Source organism: Phaseolus vulgaris, chromosome 3 (assembly GCF_000499845.2).
Source record: "Phaseolus vulgaris cultivar G19833 chromosome 3, P. vulgaris v2.0, whole genome shotgun sequence".
NCBI lineage: Eukaryota > Viridiplantae > Streptophyta > Magnoliopsida > Fabales > Fabaceae > Phaseolus > Phaseolus vulgaris.
The window spans coordinates 4,978,732-4,997,572 of NC_023757.2; the positions used below are offsets into that span (position 1 = coordinate 4,978,732).

Below are 18,841 nucleotides of genomic sequence, written 5' to 3' on the forward strand. Positions count from 1 at the left end.
ATATATATATATATATAAATAATAAAAATGAAAAAAACGAATACTAAGTGAAGAATAATATGCATAAGGAATTGTTATTTCTAACATTAACCTCAACATTTGCTTTACTCAGTAAATGTTAAGTCCCACACACATACCACAAATCAAATGCTTCTTCTCCGGCGAACCGCCATGCTAACATTCTCAAACCCCTTCTCCCTCCAACTCCTCCGCCGCCTTCACCACCACCCCATTTCTCCGGTGAACCCGGACCACCTCCTCCGAGTCTGCACCGTCCTCTACCAGCAGCAGAACTCGACCGAGTCACGATTCACCTCCAAACTCGTATCGTGCGAGTTCGAACTCACCCACGAGTTCTTCCTTCAAGTATGCAACAAATTCCCGTATTCATGGCGTCCCGTTTACCGCTTCTTCCTCTACACAGAGTCCCAGCCTGGCTTCAAGCACACCACCGTCTCCACCAACAAGATGCTCGACGTCGTAGGCAAGTCTCGCAACATCGACCTTTTCTGGGAACTCCTCAACGACGTGGCGTGTCGTCGTCTCGTTAACGACAAGACCTTCGTGATCGCGTTGAGGATTTTGGGGGGTGCAAGGGAGCTCAAGAAGTGCGTGGAGTTTTTCCACTTGATGAATTCCAATGGGTGTGAATACAAGTTGGGGACTTTGAACAATGTGGTTGAGGCAATGTGTAAGTGCAAGCTTGTTGAGGAGGCAAAGTTTGTTGTTTTCAAGTTGCGGGAGTTCGTTAGGCCTGATGGGGTGACTTACAAGTGGTTGGTTGGAGGGTACTGTGATAAGGGTGATTTGGTTGAGGCTTCAAAAATTTGGAATTTGATGGAGGATGAGGGGTTTGAGCCTGATATGGATGCTGTTGAGAAAATGATGGAGGCCTTTTTTAAGGTGAATCAGTATGGTGAGGCTCTGAGGCTCTTTGAGACAATGAGGTTCAAGAGGATGGATGAACTTGGGGTTTCAACTTATGGGCTAGTGATTAGGTGGTTGTGTAAGAAGGGGATGATGGCACAGGCGCATGAGGTGTTTGAGGAAATGCGCCAGAGGGGTGTTCGAGTTGATAACTCCACTCTGGGGCATATTGTGTATGGACTTATGACTAGGCGTAGGGTTAGAGAGGCTTATCAAGTTGTTGAGGGGATTGAGGAGCCGGATTTGAGCGTGTATCATGGGTTGATGAAGGGGCTTTTGAGGCTGAGAAGGGCGAGTGAGGCGACGCAGGTGTTTAGGGAGATGTTAAGGAGAGGTTGCGAGCCGAATATGCACACATACATAATGCTGCTGCAAGGGCATTTGGGGAGGAGGGGGAGGAAGGGGTCTGATCCGCTTGTTAATTTTGACACTATTTTTGTTGGGGGTATGGTGAAGGCAGGGAAGTCACGGGAAGCTACTAAGTATGTGGAGAGGGTTATGAACAGAGGAATGGAGGTGCCAAGATTTGATTATAACAAGTTTTTGTACTACTTTTCAAACGAGGAAGGTGTGTGTATGTTTGAGGAGGTGGCCAAAAAGTTGAGAGAGGTGGGGCTGTTTGATTTGGCAGACATACTTGAGAGTTATGGGCAGAAAATGGCTACTAGAGATAGGAGAAAAAACAGAAGTCCAACTGCTGCAGATACTAAGGACTGATATCAGATACTGATTATCAGGCTGTGTAAATCTATGGACTACGTAAATCTATGTAAAAAGACACAAGTTTATTACAAATGAAGCAGGAGAGTGATGAAATGTCCAAATTTTTAAGCTTTGCAACAGTGGAGAAATCTGTCCTGCAAGGAGCACATGATTCAGGTATACATGCTGTTAAATATTACATATCATCGGTTTTCCAGTTTCAGGTACAAACACTAGCCTCCCCCAATTATTTGTAGGTTTATATGAATACATTCATAAATAATGGATTAGGATGAGAATGTGCCATTTACTGTTACTGAGGATTTTTTGCATACTTTCATTTGTAGTTATGTTTATTTATTTGTTTTTGGAAAAAAGAGAATGAGGGTAGAAAGGCATCTAGTACATTCATGTTTCCAAGATAATCCAACCCTAAAAGATCACTGCAATAGTGCAGGTCTATTGTTTTGTGATTATGTCGGTCATGCTTCACTAATTTTAAGGATTGGACAGCATATACTGTGCTGGATTCATAATTTTGTACTTAAAATGATTAATAACAGGTCCTTTTGTTTACTCCACTTCTCTTGGGGTTGATCTATTTTCCACTCCATTATGTCTTGCTCTTTTGGTGAGCTAATTTTGGAAGTTCATCTTCTGCTTTGAGTTATGTTGAGGAGCAGAATAAGGAAGGGAGTGGAAGATTCTAGCAATCCACCCTCTCAAATTACATTTGGTTAATCATTTCAAAGTTATTTAGTAAAACATTCCATATGCTCATGTATGCTTGAGAGTGATGGTATGAAACCTTGTTTTCAATTTAATATATGGATATTTTCTTTTCTGAATTTGTTGTACACGTCTAATTTTTCTTTATAAAATTATAGATGATGACCAAGCTAGTCTCTTAAGAAATTTAAGACCCCAATTTGCTTTTGTTTGATCTGAACTTCTATGTATACAACTCAGTTTGAAGTGTTTTTGTGATTTAGAATTATTATACCTTAAGAAAGTTGAACTACTTTTGTTATAGCAAGCTTATGCATTGTAAAGGAAGTATAATTTTAGAATGAATTAGATTGACGGAAGTTAATATCAAAGTTTGGAGGTAACATCAATTTTGATAAGTTAATTGTGTTTTTTACCAAACGGGTAATTTTTTTATTTAAATTTACCCAAAAAGTTATTTTTTTTTTAAATTACACAAATGTGTAACTAGTAAACATTGAAATTTAGACTAAAAAGGAAGAATCATGTTTTGAGATTACGATCTTCAATTTTTTTAGTCATCACACGTTGTGTTTTAAATATATGATTCACTTTATTTTTATTATTAATATAATCATGCTTTTAATATATGATTTCTCTTTATTTAATTTTTTATATTTAAATTTTAATTAATTAATGAAATTGTTAAAAATATTTTAAAAAAATATGTTTATAAAAAGGAATAAATTTTAAAATTTTAAAATTAGAAAATGGAAGTCTTCAAGTACGACTTCCTTAAAAGTGAAACAAAATCATGATTTCAAATTACGACTTTTAATTAAACATAAGAGTTTTTAAAGTACGATTTCTTCCTAAAGTGGTGCTTACAAATCAAATCAAAACTGCACAGGTTTAGTAAACAAATTAGTGACAGTTAAAATTATATGCATGTTAGTGAGAAAGTGTGATGTGAAAATAGTAGATATTTTGAAGATGAGATGATGTATCAGTTCATTTCTTAAAAGCCAGCAAAAATTGATTTAGTTGATAAGAATGGTGTGCATATTTTATAAGAATGAGTCCGAATTTCACTTTCGACATCTATTGTTTTATTAAGCTTCAATTAACCCAAACTCTTTACTGATAAAAAAATCTTTTCATAAGCACTCACTGTTATTTAATATGTGCAGAAGTGTTTTTTCTGATAAGCATATTACTACAACAAACATCTAAAATAGTCTTTAAAATTAGTCATTTTCATTATTTTCTCAATCTTCAGTTAATCTTAATTTAGGTGAGACAAGTCATTTATTTTAAATTCATAGCTCATTTAGTAACATTAAATATGAAAGTAAATGATTTCTGCAAAGGTAGAGAAACTGAGCATGGATTTACAGAAGTTAACAGTTATGAATAAATAAAAATGCTCTGCATATGCTGCAACCTCAAAATCATTTTTAAATTTCGTGGCCATTCATATTCTCATAAAAATCATTGGGATTGTTTAACAAGAAGCCATTCACGTCCAATGATAAAAAAGATCATTAGGGAAAAAATTGCTAACAAGATATAAATGAATGAATTAATGCAAACACATCAGACAAAAAACAATGAAATGGAGCTAAGTTCAATGTGAACCTTGACAATTCTTCCACATTTCTCCGACCAAATTGCACAAAAATATAGAAAAACGTCAGGGCTCCAAGCAGTATATACAACATGCCCTACAGAACAATTCACTCCCTGAAATTGAAATAGCAACCAAAAATTGCATTTTAGTGTGCAGACAAAGTGGCAGTTCCAAAAGTACCAGTGTTTCTTGCAGAGTAACAATTATCACGGATGTTTAGATTCCAACTCTCCACACACAATTAATGAAGCAATATAACGAAGCTTAGTTTGACAAATACATTTACACTGGTACTAGTATACAAAAGAATCCATATCAAGACCTATGCAGATTCCATGATTCCATGTCCTACATCACCAACACTAGAGTTTTACAGCATCTGATGATTTTTAATTTTATGTAGAATTAAATGCCACCATCACTAAGTGCAATAGAAGTTAAGAAGAATTACCAGAGCAAAACATGAGTTCATCCGCCAGGGTGAGCATAATGTGGCAAATCCAGTCATTTTTTCAGAAATGGTTTCTGGCAAACAAGAAGTCGCTGGTCACTTCCATTCTGAAGATCAATTACCCTTGCTTCCCAACGTACTTGTGCAGTGAGTGCGCGTGCCATCTCTATAGTTCGCTTGTCATCAGAAAGAATGACCCATCCCTACCAAGCCATGTAATATATCATGTCAATAAAGAATTCAAAACTGTGTATCACCCTTGCTTCATAGTAAAACATTGTGCCTATGGGGTCCTAGTAACTCAAGTTACCACATTGATCGTTCAAAATAGTTATGACAAAAAACACAAGGGAGACAGTGATACCTCTGGACGCAGTATTCTGTCCATCTCTAAGAATAGGTTCATCATGCTGCATCTCTCTGAAGTGATATGAGAAAGAAGTCCACTCCCGTGAAGCATATCATACGTCCGGGGGTACGTAGGGAAAGGTTCACACCTAAAGATCGATCACCAGATCACATATACGAAACCATTTATTTCACTAGTGCACTTACTGTCAAATTCAACTCAAACTCTTACAAGAAAGTTAAGATGCAAAATCAAGAATAATTTTTAAACCCCCGCAACTAACAAAGTTTTTTACTAGGACTCAGATGATCTGAAGAAATTAACATTTTTTATTTTTTTAAATGTTCACACTTTAGAACTTACTTTTCATTATTTAAATATGATTTGTTGTAGTTTGGTAGAACTAATGTATTATCACACTTTATCATTGTTCTTGCTTGTTTGCTTTATAACAGAGTTAAAATGCTAAATCATTGTTGTATTAAAAGTATTATGTAATGTGTAATGTCATTAATAGTTTTTTTAAATATTATTTATTATATTTCAGTCGAGTCTAGCAACCCCCACATGTTTATGTAGACTATTGAGTTTGACAACCTTCCTCTCCACAACTTGCCTAGGCCAAGAACAAAAAGCAACTTACCAGTCATGCATAACACCAACAAAACCTTTATCTAGTATAAGAGGAAGTGAATTAGACACTGTAGCAGGAACAACATTCATGACCCAAACTGATTTTTTCTCTTCCAGAAGGGCAGTGTTCAACCCCCCATATTGAGTACTCATGTCCATTACATTACGAATCATGTTAAATGGAGGTAATGGATCTTCATCTCCCGGTCTCTTTGGATGATCGGAGAAAATTAGAGGTGTAAGCAAAGACCAATAGTTCTTGAGAGTTGATCTCCAGAATTTTAAGTCTTCAAAATAATCTTCAGACTGAACTCCTGCTACAGTAGAGAGATGTCAATGAAAAGGCAAAGCAGTAGCACGGAAGGGGTTGCAACAAAATCATCTGAAAGCATTTACAAACAATACTTTCCATTAATTTTAAGTTCCGCAGAGCTTAAATCCGATCCAGAGGATCTATTCTGTATTGGAATCCAGCGCTTGCTAGAGGTCCCACTTATACATGGTTGAAGAGGCCGATAATATGATTGAACATCATCATATTCTTTGCATAATGGTATAGCATGCTTCTTTCTGCAGTGTAAGGGAACATGTCACTAAAAGAATTATGGCAGCAGACTACTTCAAGAGACCCATAGAACAAGCCTTTACAGAGCTAATGGTAGTTGGTATTAGTAATCTTAAATAAACATTCTATAGTTAATATTATCAACTATCTTTACCGAGATGCATAGCAATTGATGTCAGCAGTTTTCTTCCAGATGAATGTCTCATCTTGCTGAGCTAGAAGAGTCCAACAGAGTTGCTGGGTCAGTTCTTCCATTGGCTTCAACATATTCCTCCTTTTCATTTTTGATGAACTTTCCTGTGTCTTGCTTGGGGTCGAGGTTAACACAAAGTATCCTCCAGGTTTAAGAACACGGTCAATTTCTATGAGGAAAATTCCATCTGTTGAACAAGTCAATGTTAGAGCAAAAATAAAGATAGAAATTCATAAAGACAAAAATCCCCAGAGAAGTCTAATACTCAGGAAGCAAAGACAACTCACTAGTTCACATTAGCAGTAACATAATGGAATTACCTTTTTCATCCCAAAAGATGCCACATTGAGCACAGTGAACTATGTCATATGATAATGAAGTAAATGGAAGTTGTCTTGCAACAAAGTTGCCAATCACAGCAGGAAGGCCCCTCTCAAGGGCCAACTGAACCTGGCTACCTGTTGCCTCATATGCAGCAACGCAAACTGTCCTTATATTCAGTGATGCCAAATGAGCTGCAAAGCTACCAAATCCACAAGTAATGTCTAGTATAGTGCGAACCTGCAATAAAGTGATCAATATAGAGCAGCCATATCTATTATGCAACAAAGACATAAAAATTCGTAATGAGAATCAAATAGAGACTTTACTACACACTATATCATTTTCCCCCAAAACCAGCTTTGTCAAACATTATGATCCCCAAAGGAGAAGAACTTGTGAGTGAGGATAAATGGAAGACTTACACCAGCTTGAGGAAACTCTTTGTCACTTCCCAAGCCAATCATCTGTGCAAGTTGACGAGAGTAATCTTTCACACGGTCATCCTCCGGGTGGAAAGCAATTTGGTTCTCTTCTAGAAGCATTAACCTAGATAATTTATTGCAAATTTATAGAAATAGAAAAACCTTAATAATAATATATTAACAAACTCCTTGCAAAAGTTGCAGTGCTTTTCTTGAAGCAGTCCATTGTTATAGTCAAAACACTATTTTAGCCAAAAGAGGTTCCATTTCACTCTAGTAATTGGCATAGAGAAAGAAGTACCTTTTGGTCATACTTCCAGATGAAAGAAATTGGTTTTTGGTTATCTTTACATTTCCACTCCATATAACATCCCTGCCAGTTGGCCATTGGAAGGGAATTTTATATTCCTTAGGAGGACGAACCAAACACCTTTCTGCTTCAACTAACAGTTCACAGTGCCTATCAAACTCTTCTCCTTCTTTAAACCCAGATAACAAATTGGCTGAAACATTGTAACAAGGCACAAAATTCTCTCTTTCCTTGCCACAGAGGTCAAATTCTCTTTGTCTAGAGATACCCCTTGCCACAGACCTTAGCTCTAAATAATCAACCGCCGCTTGTTCCTTAACCCTCCTATAGTTTGTGTATATGAGAGACACCGGAACATGAGGTGCCAGATCAACAATATTAGAAGAAGACGAACCTAGAACAAAAATCAGCAGAAGCAAGCTGATCAGGCACAAGAATAACCAGTTCACAGGGGATTTATGGCCAATGATGATGGATAACTTATTGAACCACGAGCTTCTCATGTCCAAATCCTTTAGCTTCCTTTGACAAACAGATTCAAAACCCACACCAAATGCCACCAACCCAGAATTCCAAGAGCAGCAAGCAAAGGGAAAAACCACAACCTATCATAACATAACACAGGATTCTATGAAACCCTCACTATCCCTCAAAGCATTGAAACAATAGCTCACACTCCTTCCCCAATAACGCAGGAATGCCAAAGGATTCATCAAAACCCCAAATATGGTGCAAAAAGAAGTGCTCAAATTTCTCAATTCAAATTCCCAATTCTGAATCAAACCCAATACTTACACAACCAATCAGATCACCTGCAACACAAATTCAAAAGGATACATAAAAGAACAATTCATAAAACAAAACAAAAATTGACAACTAACACCGATCAGATCAAAGCTAATAAATTAAGTGCAGAAGAACAAGGGAAATGGAGAATTAGGGTTTGGTTGGTACCAAAGAATTGAGTTAGTTAAGAAGAGAGTGAGATTGATAAAGCAATTTGAGGGAATTAAGTTGAATTTTGTTGTGATGTGATGTTGGTGGTTTTTGCATTTATATAAATGGCAAGTATCATTGATAGAACAGATCATCACATTAAAAAATAAAACAAGCATTCATAAATGTGTTGGGAAACGAAAGCGAATAAGAATAATTGCTCTTTAATGATTGTTTCTTCCCACTACGCACCTTCAACTTTAGGAAACATATATATCATGTTTCTTATATTTTCTTAACCTCACGTATATAGTTTCTTACCCATCCAAAAATATTACTTTCAAAATAGAGTCTATCTAATAATTGATTATCACTTGAATAATAAATTAGATTTTACTTGTTCAATTTTTAGATTAAAAAAACAAAATAATTGAATAATTTTGAATATAATTGATTATCTCACATTTATTGAAATAATAAAATATTTCGTAGGGAGATTGGCTTAAAGAACTATTCAAGGGCTTGGTCTTTTCTTTTCCTTTGGGTTGCTAGGGTTTCATGGGAATCCTTCAGACCTCAATCTCAGGTGAATGCCAAATGAGAAGGTACTTGCAGTAAATACTCCAACGTTCAAGTAGGTAAAAATGGTATTCAGCATTCGGAGTGTAGAGTGATAATGACATACCTTTGCTTTTTAAAGTATTAACTCTATACATTTTACACATCTTACATGGTAAAAATATGAAAATCTACGAAAAAAGTTTTAATGTGTACAATATTAAAATCAAGTTAAAAAATTTCACTACTTATTTTAATACACTAATCCATACTTCAAACTTTTTACAAAAGTATAATTTGTTTTCATCAATTACGAATATTTTTTTTTCAATTTTTTTTAACAAAATTGACAAAATCGTATGGATGAAGTGAAACTTTTACGTAAAATCTTTTTCGACTTAAAAAATACAACTTTCATTTTAAAATCGTCCGTATAATATACGATTTACCTATTTCATAAATTTCTTTTACCCAAAATCATAACTAACGATAGAAATTACATTTTAGTAAAAAAATCTCAAACCTCACTCCTTATTTTAATATAATAATCCTGTTTTAATGATTAATTTTTGAAGAGTTTTACTAATCATTTTTAATGTGTTTTTAATTGTTTTTTTTTTTCAAAATTCAAATTTAAAACTATACCTAAGATATAAGTTTACTACTACTTCAACTAACAACTTATGAAAATTTTAAAATATATAATATACTGCGAAATTAGCTTGCAATATATCTACTCATTATTACTTGATTCGATATTAAAGAATATATTGTTAAAAAATTATTTCAGTGATACCAAATACTGTAATTAGTGCTTAAATAGTTTAAGTTTACAATTATTTTTAAAATAAAATTTTAATCACCATATTTTTATCATGAATTAAAATAATTATTTAACATTTTTCCATCTAAACCAATAAATTAATTTAATCTTTCTATTTTAATATAGTTTTAAGTGAATTACTTATTACATATATCTTTTCCATTTTATTATTATTACGTTTTCTTTCTTATTATAAATATTTTGTTCTCTTTATATTAATTAAATTAAGGATATAATATAAAAAATAAGTAATTTTAGAATTTAAGAAATAATAAATAAAAAGATTAAAAAAATGAGAATTAAAAAAGAACTGAAGAGTGTACATGTCAGCGAAACGGACGGCTAAAAATGAGGGATTACGTGTACATGTTGGCCCATTTAGGGACAATTCACTTTTTTATGCACATTACTTTTCATCTCTTTATATTTCACCCATTTTCTTTTATTTTCATCTACTAAAAAAATATGAATCACACATTAAGAAATGGTAATTTCTTTATAAAAAAAATAAAATATAAACAGATATAATTGATATTTTATAAGATAAAATTTATTTATAAAAAACTAAATAGTAAAACATTATATAGTTTTTTAAATTTTATTTTAATTTATATATAAAAAATTTATTGTAAATACAAAAATCTTATATATCATAGTTAACACTAAATTTTGAAATTTGTGTTGGTTATTATAATTTATTATTTTTAGTTCTTTTATTCAATCATTGTTAATATTTTGATATATCTAATTATTTAATTGAAATATACGATTTTACGTAGAATTATCGTGTATACTTTTGTTTTAATTTTAGAATGTCATCATATTTTGATGGACAACGTCTAACAATAAAATCGTTGTATATTAACTATCGTAAATAAATTTTTCTACATTAGTGTAAATTGATAAATAGAAATTAGTTTTTGAATAAGAGTTAAGAATAATTATATTATTATAATAAATTTTTAAAATGGAAGTGAAGTTAATTGAAATATTAATGATCTTGAATAAATTAAACAATTAAATTTGAAGAATGAAGATTTAGTATCTATAGTGTGTGAGTCTATGTTTTGTATGAGTATGTTTCTCTTCTTAGCGAGTTGAATATTTTAGTCAATCTATTGAAATTACTTAAAATCCAAAATCATTCTAAGAAGTATTTTTAATTTGTTAGAACTAATTATTAATAGACTGAAAATTTGTGTGCTTTTAGAAGGTTGTTTGTCTGTTACGTTTTAAGAGATTGAACATGCGAATAATATATTATTTTTACTTTAAGTGAAATCAAAATATTAAATTTGAAAAAACAAATTATATAATTGTATTTTTTTTCGAGTATCTAAATTGAAATTTTGAAATCCAATTCAAGTAGACACTTAAAATTTTTCAAGAGAGTTTATCTTCTATGTGAAACTATTTTCTTAGAGTAATTATTGGAGTTTATTTGGATCATACATTCTTGACTAAGGGAGATTTCTTGAATATGAGAATCTTGTTGTTTTTGCATTGATTCAAGTGTGATTGTTACTTGTATTTAATTAAAAAGTTAAGACGTACAAGAAATATTCAAAGCAAGACTTTCCTTTGGGAACGTCTAATACCAAAATGATGAAATGCAAATTCAAGCTTCAACGATCATCTTTCAAAGGTCATATAAGGAGCTAGAAGTTGAAGACCGTGATATAGAAAAGAACAACAAGAGATACAAGAAATACAAGAACAAAAAAGAAAGTAGTTTTGTATATTTGTTGAATATAGAACGTCTAGTAAGTGGGGTTGTGAGCTATCTATTGTAAATTCTTCAATTTGTGAAGTATACCCAATGAGATTTGATTGTTCTCTCTTTTGATAATGTTTTTTCATATCTTGAGAGGTTCTAGTCTTATGAGAGATTAAGACTAATATAAAGGTGTATAATATTTATACTTGGAGAGATGCAAAATACTTGTACTTAAAGAGGTGTAAAATAATATCTATACCTGAAAAGGTGAAAAATACTTGTACTTGAAGAAGTGTAGAATACTTATTTATGGAAAGGTGTTGAAACTCGTTGTAACCAAAGTGTTTTTATTAGCGAAAATTCTTAAGTTGTTTGCTTAAGACATAGAGCCAAATGTTCCTACAATAGGTTCAGGGATTAGTTCGTAAGAGGACTTTGAGGAAAAATCTGAGGAAAACTCATGGAATTCGAAGGACAAGCTATCAACAAGCTATCCTTGTTCAAGGGAGAGAGAAGTATGATCTCTAGAAGCTAAGGATGCATGTCTTCCTAGAATACAACAATGTTGACCTTCTGAACTTCATCAAGAAAGTCATGTCTTCTTTACTTGACTCCTCTAGAGATCTAATATTAGAGGAATCTTGGAATGAGGAGCAAAAAGCCTTGTACCAACTTAATGTCAAAGCTAGACACATCCTGCCATACACCTTGTCTAAAACAGAAATTTGTAAGATCTATGCTATGTTTAACACCAAGGAAATGTGGAGGATGCTAGCACCGTCTCATGAAGGCTCAAATGAGATAAAGAGAAATAAACTTACCACTTACCTTGCTCAAGACTCAATACGAGATGTTTACCATGGAGGAGAATAAGACTATACAATTCATGATAACACAACTTCAGACCAGTTTTGCTAGAAAAAGGGAATACTTATGCAGGTAGGGGGAGTGTGTGGAAAGTTATTAAGAGTAGGAAAATAATGGTAGAAGGTGGGTAATATGGAGTTTTAGTTAGAACAACATACTCAAAATACACATCATAAGTTTTGACAAGGTTGTCACAAATGCTTGGCTTATTGAACACATTGTGAAACCATGCAACTGTAAATGCTCAATTTGAGTTGTTTTTTAGACCTTATTTGACTCATATAAGCTAGATTTACTTAGCTCATATCAACACAAGAGAGTTTTACATCTTCGACCAAACACCTTCAAAAAAGTTCCATGCCTATACTAGAATGAAAGCTATTATTACAGTAGGATGATATCTCTTGGATGTTGGAATAATATATAGAAAATTCCATAAATGTTGAAACTAGGAATATATCATCACATATTTATGAGTTTGATTTGTTGTGTAATAATATATCCATGAAATTAAGAATAGAGCATAGTGTGTTGCTAAAGATTTATAGTAAAAAGAAAAATTGACATTTAAGAGGGGAGAGAGAGAGAGAGAGAGAAAGCAAAGAAAAGGAATTAGAAAATTCAGAATTATCTCGACACATTTTTAGGGACCACTTCTTACATTGATTCACACTCAGTAAAAAATGAATCAATTTAATTAATAATATTAAATTTCTGTATAATTGTAGTATTTTTCTAAATTACTCAAGCAATTAAATGTATAAAAAAAAAATAATTGAAGAAAAATTTTAATTTGTAAAACTAAATTCCTTAATTCCACAATCATTGCAAAGAAAAGAGATTCTATTCAATTCAAAGAAAATTAAAAAAGTTTTATTAAAAAATAAGTAAAAAACATCACAAAACAATATCTTATAATAAAGGATGGAAGGAGTATTAATCATCATCTATTTGTCAAAAATCTATGAATAGAGCAAGATGGTAATTCAGAAATTGGCCAATGATTTCAAACACATTGTGATTTGGTTGAAACACAAAATCATTCACCAAATCATTGATTATTGAACATAGCTTTACACGGTTGCACGATCTCTAAAAGAGTTAATAAGAATATCTTCTTTCAGATTATGGCCTGTCATTCACAAAGAAGAAGAAAATGAGTATGTTAACAAGGTGAAGAGGGTCTATTCTCATCCGAAATTTGTGCTAAAACAAGAAGAGTTCATCATGTTACCGATAAATACTATCTTATTTATGCGTTTCTCTTCCTTTTTCCACTTGCGAGATGGAACAATCTCATACAGTTCCCTCACTGCCTGCAAGATTATCATGAATAAATGGTTTTGAAATAATACAGAATAAATAAATAGAAGAACCTATCAATAAGACAATGCAACTCCTTTGCATTCATCTCAATCAAATAGCATATACAAATCCATGAGGATATTAAATAGATTAACTTATCAAATCTTCAGAAGCAGTTTATGAATGATAAAAAACCCTTTAATCAGGTTAGGATCTGGTGTTTCAAATCCTGATGCTTGCAAGAGGTAAATAGACAATAAATAATAAGGAACTAAAATCAATCTACACTAGAAGTTAGTGTGTAGTATGAATCTGTTAAGGTCTGAATTTCCAATATCCTTTGTAATGGATGGAACACCCATTGACTAAAAGCAAGAACCAAAAGAATTAAAAGGGTTTTTAAAAGATTAATCATGGAGCTGAAAGCTAAAGACTTGAAGAACCCAATGAGCCCAATGCTTTACATTCAAGATGCATCTGTGGACTAGAGTTTATTTGGGTGGATCTTTTGGGCTAAATAATTAGTTAGGACCAAATTTCATATTATTTTTGTTGGAATAAGTTTAGGTGTCTTCTGATATTTTCTTGGCCAGGATTAAGTGTTTGTTTTTAACTTCCTTAGCCATTATGATAGTTAGTGGGAAATAATTCTGGTTGGAAATAAATGCTTAGTGGAGAGAGTAATTGTTAATAAGGTAGGTTATTTTAAGCAACAAATAGGAACCTCTTGAAAGTTTCCAAGGCAGAGAATTTGGCAGATTATTCTTCAAGGAGATCCTTGTTTCCATGTCATAGTGCCAGCACAATATTTAATTGCTGCAGAATATACAATCTAGGGATTGAAGGTAGGTGGCATCATAGACTGGTAGTTGATCACAAAGTTTACTTGCCAGTTTAGCATATGGAGGTGATGATGTTTTATATACTAAATACTATTATCAAACAGTGATAGTGATTGAAATGGTACACTGAATAATAAGATATAAACAAAATTTTAAATATCCAACCACACAGAACAACATGAATAAAGCGACCAAAGTCTTACACATTGTAGCAGCACAAGGAAACAAACATGTGGAAAATTTAAATCGTGTTAAGTGTAATTTACCTGCAAAGTATGCAGTTCATCAGAATTTTGAACACTTAACACTCCTTTGCAACGGTATACATCCATATCATATTTCTTCTCCCAGAGAATCTCCTCAAGCCATATTCGAGTCTATCATGGTTGTAAACAATATATAAATAGAAGACAAGACAGATAATGGTCTATACAAAACACTGTTATGAGTTCAAGAAATTTTGTTGACTGTTATGTATTACAGGAAGTAGGAAACAATGAATAGATAAGATTAAAGAGTGCAGCAATTTTATGCCATGAAGAAATCAAAGATTTTGGCTCTGGTGGAGCCAGTGGAAAAATAGTGGAAAAATAATGGAAACATAATTCAACATATTTTGAACAAATAAATGCACAACTTTCCTATCTTTTTGAGAGAGATTTTAAAAACAAGTGACTATTTTAAAACCGTGTGTGGACGCATCTAGTACAAAAGATAACTTTACAAAGATGAGAGGAGCAAATATTGACCATACACAACTATACATGGATGGTTGAGATTAAAGGTTGAAGTCAGATGATCATCCCAAAATATCACATGCTTTTTATATTTTACACTTAATCATTCATGTTAAGATTTAATGGCCAATAAAGAAGGAAACATTGTTCTAATCAGTTTTCCACTTTTTCCCCTATACTAAATTTGTTTTTGGTTCAGTTTATTTTGAAGAAATAATCACTTAACCTTGCTAGCTTTATGAGTGAACTTTGGTCACAAACAAGCACAAAGCAACCAGTAGCTCTTGAATAAACTACAATGATACACAACTAGAAGCTGTAGAGAAAGGGAAAACTATATACATGGGGGTGTGAGCGGATGTATTTAGTGAAAAAACTACTTTTACAAAGGAGGAGCAAATCTTTGTCATACAAACTATACATGAATGATTGAGATTAATAGTTAAAGTCACATGATCATCCTAAATGTTCTTTATATTTTAAATTTGATCATTCATATGATAAAATCTAATGGTCAATATTTGTGCCTCTTACAGAAATACCTTTCTCATTTGATTCGTCACATTATGTATATACCTTATCAATATCAATCATCTCTGCCCCAGAAATGCATATGGTTCTCACACCACTATCATGAAGCTTTTTGGTAGACAAAGAACGACTCTCTTCTAACAAAGTCTCTAAATGTGTGACACGCTAAAAAAGAAAAATAGCAAAGGTAAGTAGTAGTCACATGGAGTGGGAAGAAAAACTAAGCATAAAGAGCAAAAATATGTATTATTAACTGCGGTATCGTAAGCTTGGCGGTTCAGTATCTTAGACAAGTCAACTTGACACTGGACCGAATGTATTATCTCTGCAAGAGAGTTGATGTTATGTATTTCCTCCTCAAGTTTCTCCAGAGCTCCAGAGCTCTCTGCAGATACCAAATCAACCTTGTTAAGAATTATAATGTCCTGAAACAAGTAGCAAAAATTATCAGCTCTTCAATGCCTGATTCCACTAAATGCTTGAGCTAGATATATTACACCAATACCTGACCTAAATTATTAATATAAAAGGGGTACAAGATCAGTATTATACATAACAATTACTTAAGAGTCCCAAATGAAATATATTTTGTAATGTCTCCTCCTATAATCCTCCCCTCCCATCAATCTTTGAAATTCTGGCAGGTACTATGGGAAAACGAAAAATATGATATCAATAAGCACTAATAATCCAATATCCAGTCAATATAATAAACAATTACCGCAAATGCTATCTGAAAATATGCTTCAGGAAATGAAGATGAGCCACGGTGCTCATCAAGCTGGAAGCGCAAATTTTTAGCATCCACCACCTAGTTGAGAAGAAACTCGATCAAAAAGAGGCCATGATTCACAAGCCATGTTTTTATATATACCAAGGAAAGAATAACATCTATCATTATATAAGTGGAATGGAAGAGCCACAGACACAAAACAATGACAATTTTGCTGGAGGTGACAATAATGAAAAGAACTTTGTTTCATTTGACATGGAATGAAATCAAACAACTATAAGCATGTCTATAAATTAGAGCATGTTCATGCCAGAAAAGGGAGACAAATTATAGTAAGCTCCATCCAAAAAAGAATCTTACGGTGACAATAGAATCAAGCTTCACTTCTGATTCCAACTGTTCATCCAACCATAGAACAGATGCCAAAGGTGCTGGATTTGCCAATCCAGTGGTTTCCAGCAATATATGGTCAAGCCTAAAGAGAAACAATACAGAAAAATACTTAATCGTGCCAAAATATGTAGCAGAGTTGGCCCACTATACCGAACACCATATCAAATCATGATAAAACGAAAATAAGGTAAAATGAACGGCAACATTAAGGGTTTGTTTGAAGAAATTTTTTCCATAAGCACTTCTAGAAGAGAAATATAAGCAAGAAAATGAAATTAGCTTATTTATAAGATAAAATTAACTTATGCAAGTGGTGAAAAACAGATTTAATTTTTCTTCATTCCTTTTCTCTTTTAAAAGTGTTTAAGGAACAGTTACTCCAAAACAGACCCGAAGTGACATAACTGCGGCTTCAATTTTCCATGCCTCAAATTCACCACAAATATAGAAGTATTTTCTTGCTTTACCTGTCCTTTCTCTGAACAAGCTGCTCAAGTGCTTGAACCAAACTATGCTTCACTGTGCAACATATACACCCATTGGCAAGCTCAACCCATTCTTCAACAAGTGCACCCTTATCCCCTTCATTGATCATGGCTCTTTCCACGCCAATTTCCTCACCGAACTCATTCAAAATGACAGCAATCCTCTTCCCATGTTGCGAATTCAGAATATGATTCACTAGCTGAAACCCAACGATTCAGTCACAAGATCACAATTCCACACCACAAAACACAAAAACATCGTCACCATTCCAAATGAACCAGTGCCAACATGCAACAACAAGCGCAACGCAACCAAAGTGAAAAAGCACATAACTTTAAACTTCCCTATTGCCCAAGATCACAATTCCACTCCACTAAACACAAAAACATCGTCATCATTCCAATTGAACTAGTGCCAACAAGCAACAACAAGAGCAACGCAACCAAAGTGAAAAAGCACATAACTTTAAACTGCCCTATTGCCCAAAAATTGGAAAAATGGAAAATTTAGAGTGAATCAAGAGCAGAGAAAACGATGGGGTGCTTGGAATGATGGCATAGAAAAGGGTTTAAAAAAACTTACAGTGGACTTGCCCGCACCCAGATAGCCAGTGATGAGAGTGACTCCAACAGAAGATTTTTGGGAAACGAATTCATCATTTCCTTGAATCTGAACAGCAAGAGGTGGCTCTTCGTCTTCTTCGTGCTCCATCTTCTTCAACTGGTTTGTTCTATGTTGCGTTAGTGGCTTTTCTTCTCTTTTCTCTTTCTCCCAATTCTTCGTGTTCACAAACACGAAATTCCGAATTTATAATCCTTTTCAATAATCATATTTTAAAACAATTAATTGAAATGGTTTAATATGTTTTGTATCCTCAAAAGTATTAGTCTCTTTATTAATTTTATATTTATTAAAACTTTAATAATAACTATACCAAACATTTATTCGGCTAATAATGAACCATTTTCAATTTTTTATTTGTGTTAAAAAGGGGTAGAACAGTCATCCCCAATGCTATCTTTTTTATTTTTTAATTTTATCTTAAATTCTTCTTCTAGTTTACTCTTGGTAATATTTTTATATTTTTAAATTAATCTTAAATTCTCCTTCTAGACTTTGTAATATTTTATATTTTTAAATTCTTCTTCTAGTTTTATCTTTGCAATATTTTACATTTTTGGGTATTCAATATTTTATATTTTATATAATCAATAAACTCTTAAAACATAAAGAATTCATATATTTTAAAATACGTCAATTAGTAATTTGGAAATAAAAAAATTATATTAAAGTCATAAAGATCTATCTATTATCGTATAACAATATAACATTGATTCGTTTCTAAAAGATATTTGTTGTAATCGCTTTTAAGAAACGTATTTATAAATTTCTTGACAATGAAAAGGGAAAATCATGGTTACTAATGAACACGGATATTAGATACCCTTTACACATTTTTTCTAAAAAAAAAAGTCATTTTGTTACTTAATTGATATTCGCTCCAAAATATTTATGAATTATTTTATACTCTTGAGTAGTCTTGGATAAGGTGTGAGAAGAAGGAATAAGTGAGTGGAAGATGATGTCAAGTGAATAGAATATTAACGGGACAACATTGTGATAAGAGATAAAAAAAAAATGCATGTAAACTTACATAAACACGAGTTTTTGCATTAAAATGATGCAATTTACTTTTGTA

General features: G+C 32.7%; 3 protein-coding genes across 4 annotated transcripts; 1 reads left to right on the forward strand and 2 right to left on the reverse strand.

The window, feature by feature from the left end:
* Positions 1–52: 52 nt before the first annotated feature.
* On the forward strand, positions 53–2,034 carry LOC137806385 (putative pentatricopeptide repeat-containing protein At1g26500). Its single transcript, XM_068606464.1, has one exon. The coding sequence runs from the start codon at positions 148–150 to the stop codon at positions 1,642–1,644; it is 1,497 nt and encodes a 498-aa protein (XP_068462565.1). The 5' UTR covers positions 53–147; the 3' UTR covers positions 1,645–2,034.
* Positions 2,035–3,772: 1,738 nt separating this feature from the next.
* Positions 3,773–8,396, reverse strand: LOC137806384 (probable methyltransferase PMT5). 2 transcript variants are annotated; one of them, XM_068606462.1, is made up of 10 exons: positions 8,169–8,396; positions 7,206–8,026; positions 6,905–7,028; positions 6,479–6,719; positions 6,120–6,345; positions 5,808–5,970; positions 5,411–5,712; positions 4,783–4,915; positions 4,419–4,621; positions 3,773–4,080 (listed from the first exon to the last, which is right to left on the reverse strand). In XM_068606462.1, the coding sequence occupies exons 2-9, from the start codon at positions 7,715–7,717 to the stop codon at positions 4,472–4,474; spliced, it is 1,851 nt and encodes a 616-aa protein (XP_068462563.1). In that variant the 5' UTR covers positions 7,718–8,026; positions 8,169–8,396; the 3' UTR covers positions 3,773–4,080; positions 4,419–4,471. The 2 variants fall into 2 exon arrangements, with proteins under 2 accessions (XP_068462563.1, XP_068462564.1); XM_068606463.1 differs by having other exon boundaries at positions 3,773–4,315.
* A 4,570-nt stretch (positions 8,397–12,966) lies between these two features.
* On the reverse strand, positions 12,967–17,977 carry LOC137806386 (uncharacterized). Its single transcript, XM_068606465.1, has 9 exons — positions 17,725–17,977; positions 17,124–17,341; positions 16,624–16,738; positions 16,252–16,341; positions 15,785–15,955; positions 15,576–15,695; positions 14,529–14,639; positions 13,350–13,431; positions 12,967–13,247 (listed from the first exon to the last, which is right to left on the reverse strand). Exons 1-9 carry the CDS (start codon positions 17,851–17,853, stop codon positions 13,189–13,191), a joined length of 1,095 nt encoding a protein of 364 aa, XP_068462566.1. The 5' UTR covers positions 17,854–17,977; the 3' UTR covers positions 12,967–13,188.
* Positions 17,978–18,841: the final 864 nt, after the last annotated feature.

What these genes read in the sequence shown, in the direction of transcription:
- LOC137806385 (XM_068606464.1), top strand. Translation starts at nt 148, where the DNA reads ATGCTTCTTCTCCGGCGAACCGCCATGCTAACATTCTCAAACCCCTTC.
- LOC137806384 (XM_068606462.1), bottom strand. Translation starts at nt 7,717, where the DNA reads ATGAGAAGCTCGTGGTTCAATAAGTTATCCATCATCATTGGCCATAAA. An exon ending in AAGAGTTTCCTCAAGCTGGT is followed by an intron (nt 6,720 to 6,904) that starts GTAAGTCTTCCA and finishes ACTTTATTGCAG; the next exon opens with GTTCGCACTATACTAGACAT. An exon ending in GTTGGTGTTATGCATGACTG is followed by an intron (nt 4,916 to 5,410) that starts GTAAGTTGCTTT and finishes ATCGATCTTTAG; the next exon opens with GTGTGAACCTTTCCCTACGT.
- LOC137806386 (XM_068606465.1), bottom strand. Translation starts at nt 17,853, where the DNA reads ATGGAGCACGAAGAAGACGAAGAGCCACCTCTTGCTGTTCAGATTCAA. An exon ending in ATTTTCAGATAGCATTTGCG is followed by an intron (nt 15,956 to 16,251) that starts GTAATTGTTTAT and finishes TACTTGTTTCAG; the next exon opens with GACATTATAATTCTTAACAA. An exon ending in AGATGATTGATATTGATAAG is followed by an intron (nt 14,640 to 15,575) that starts GTATATACATAA and finishes CAACCATGATAG; the next exon opens with ACTCGAATATGGCTTGAGGA.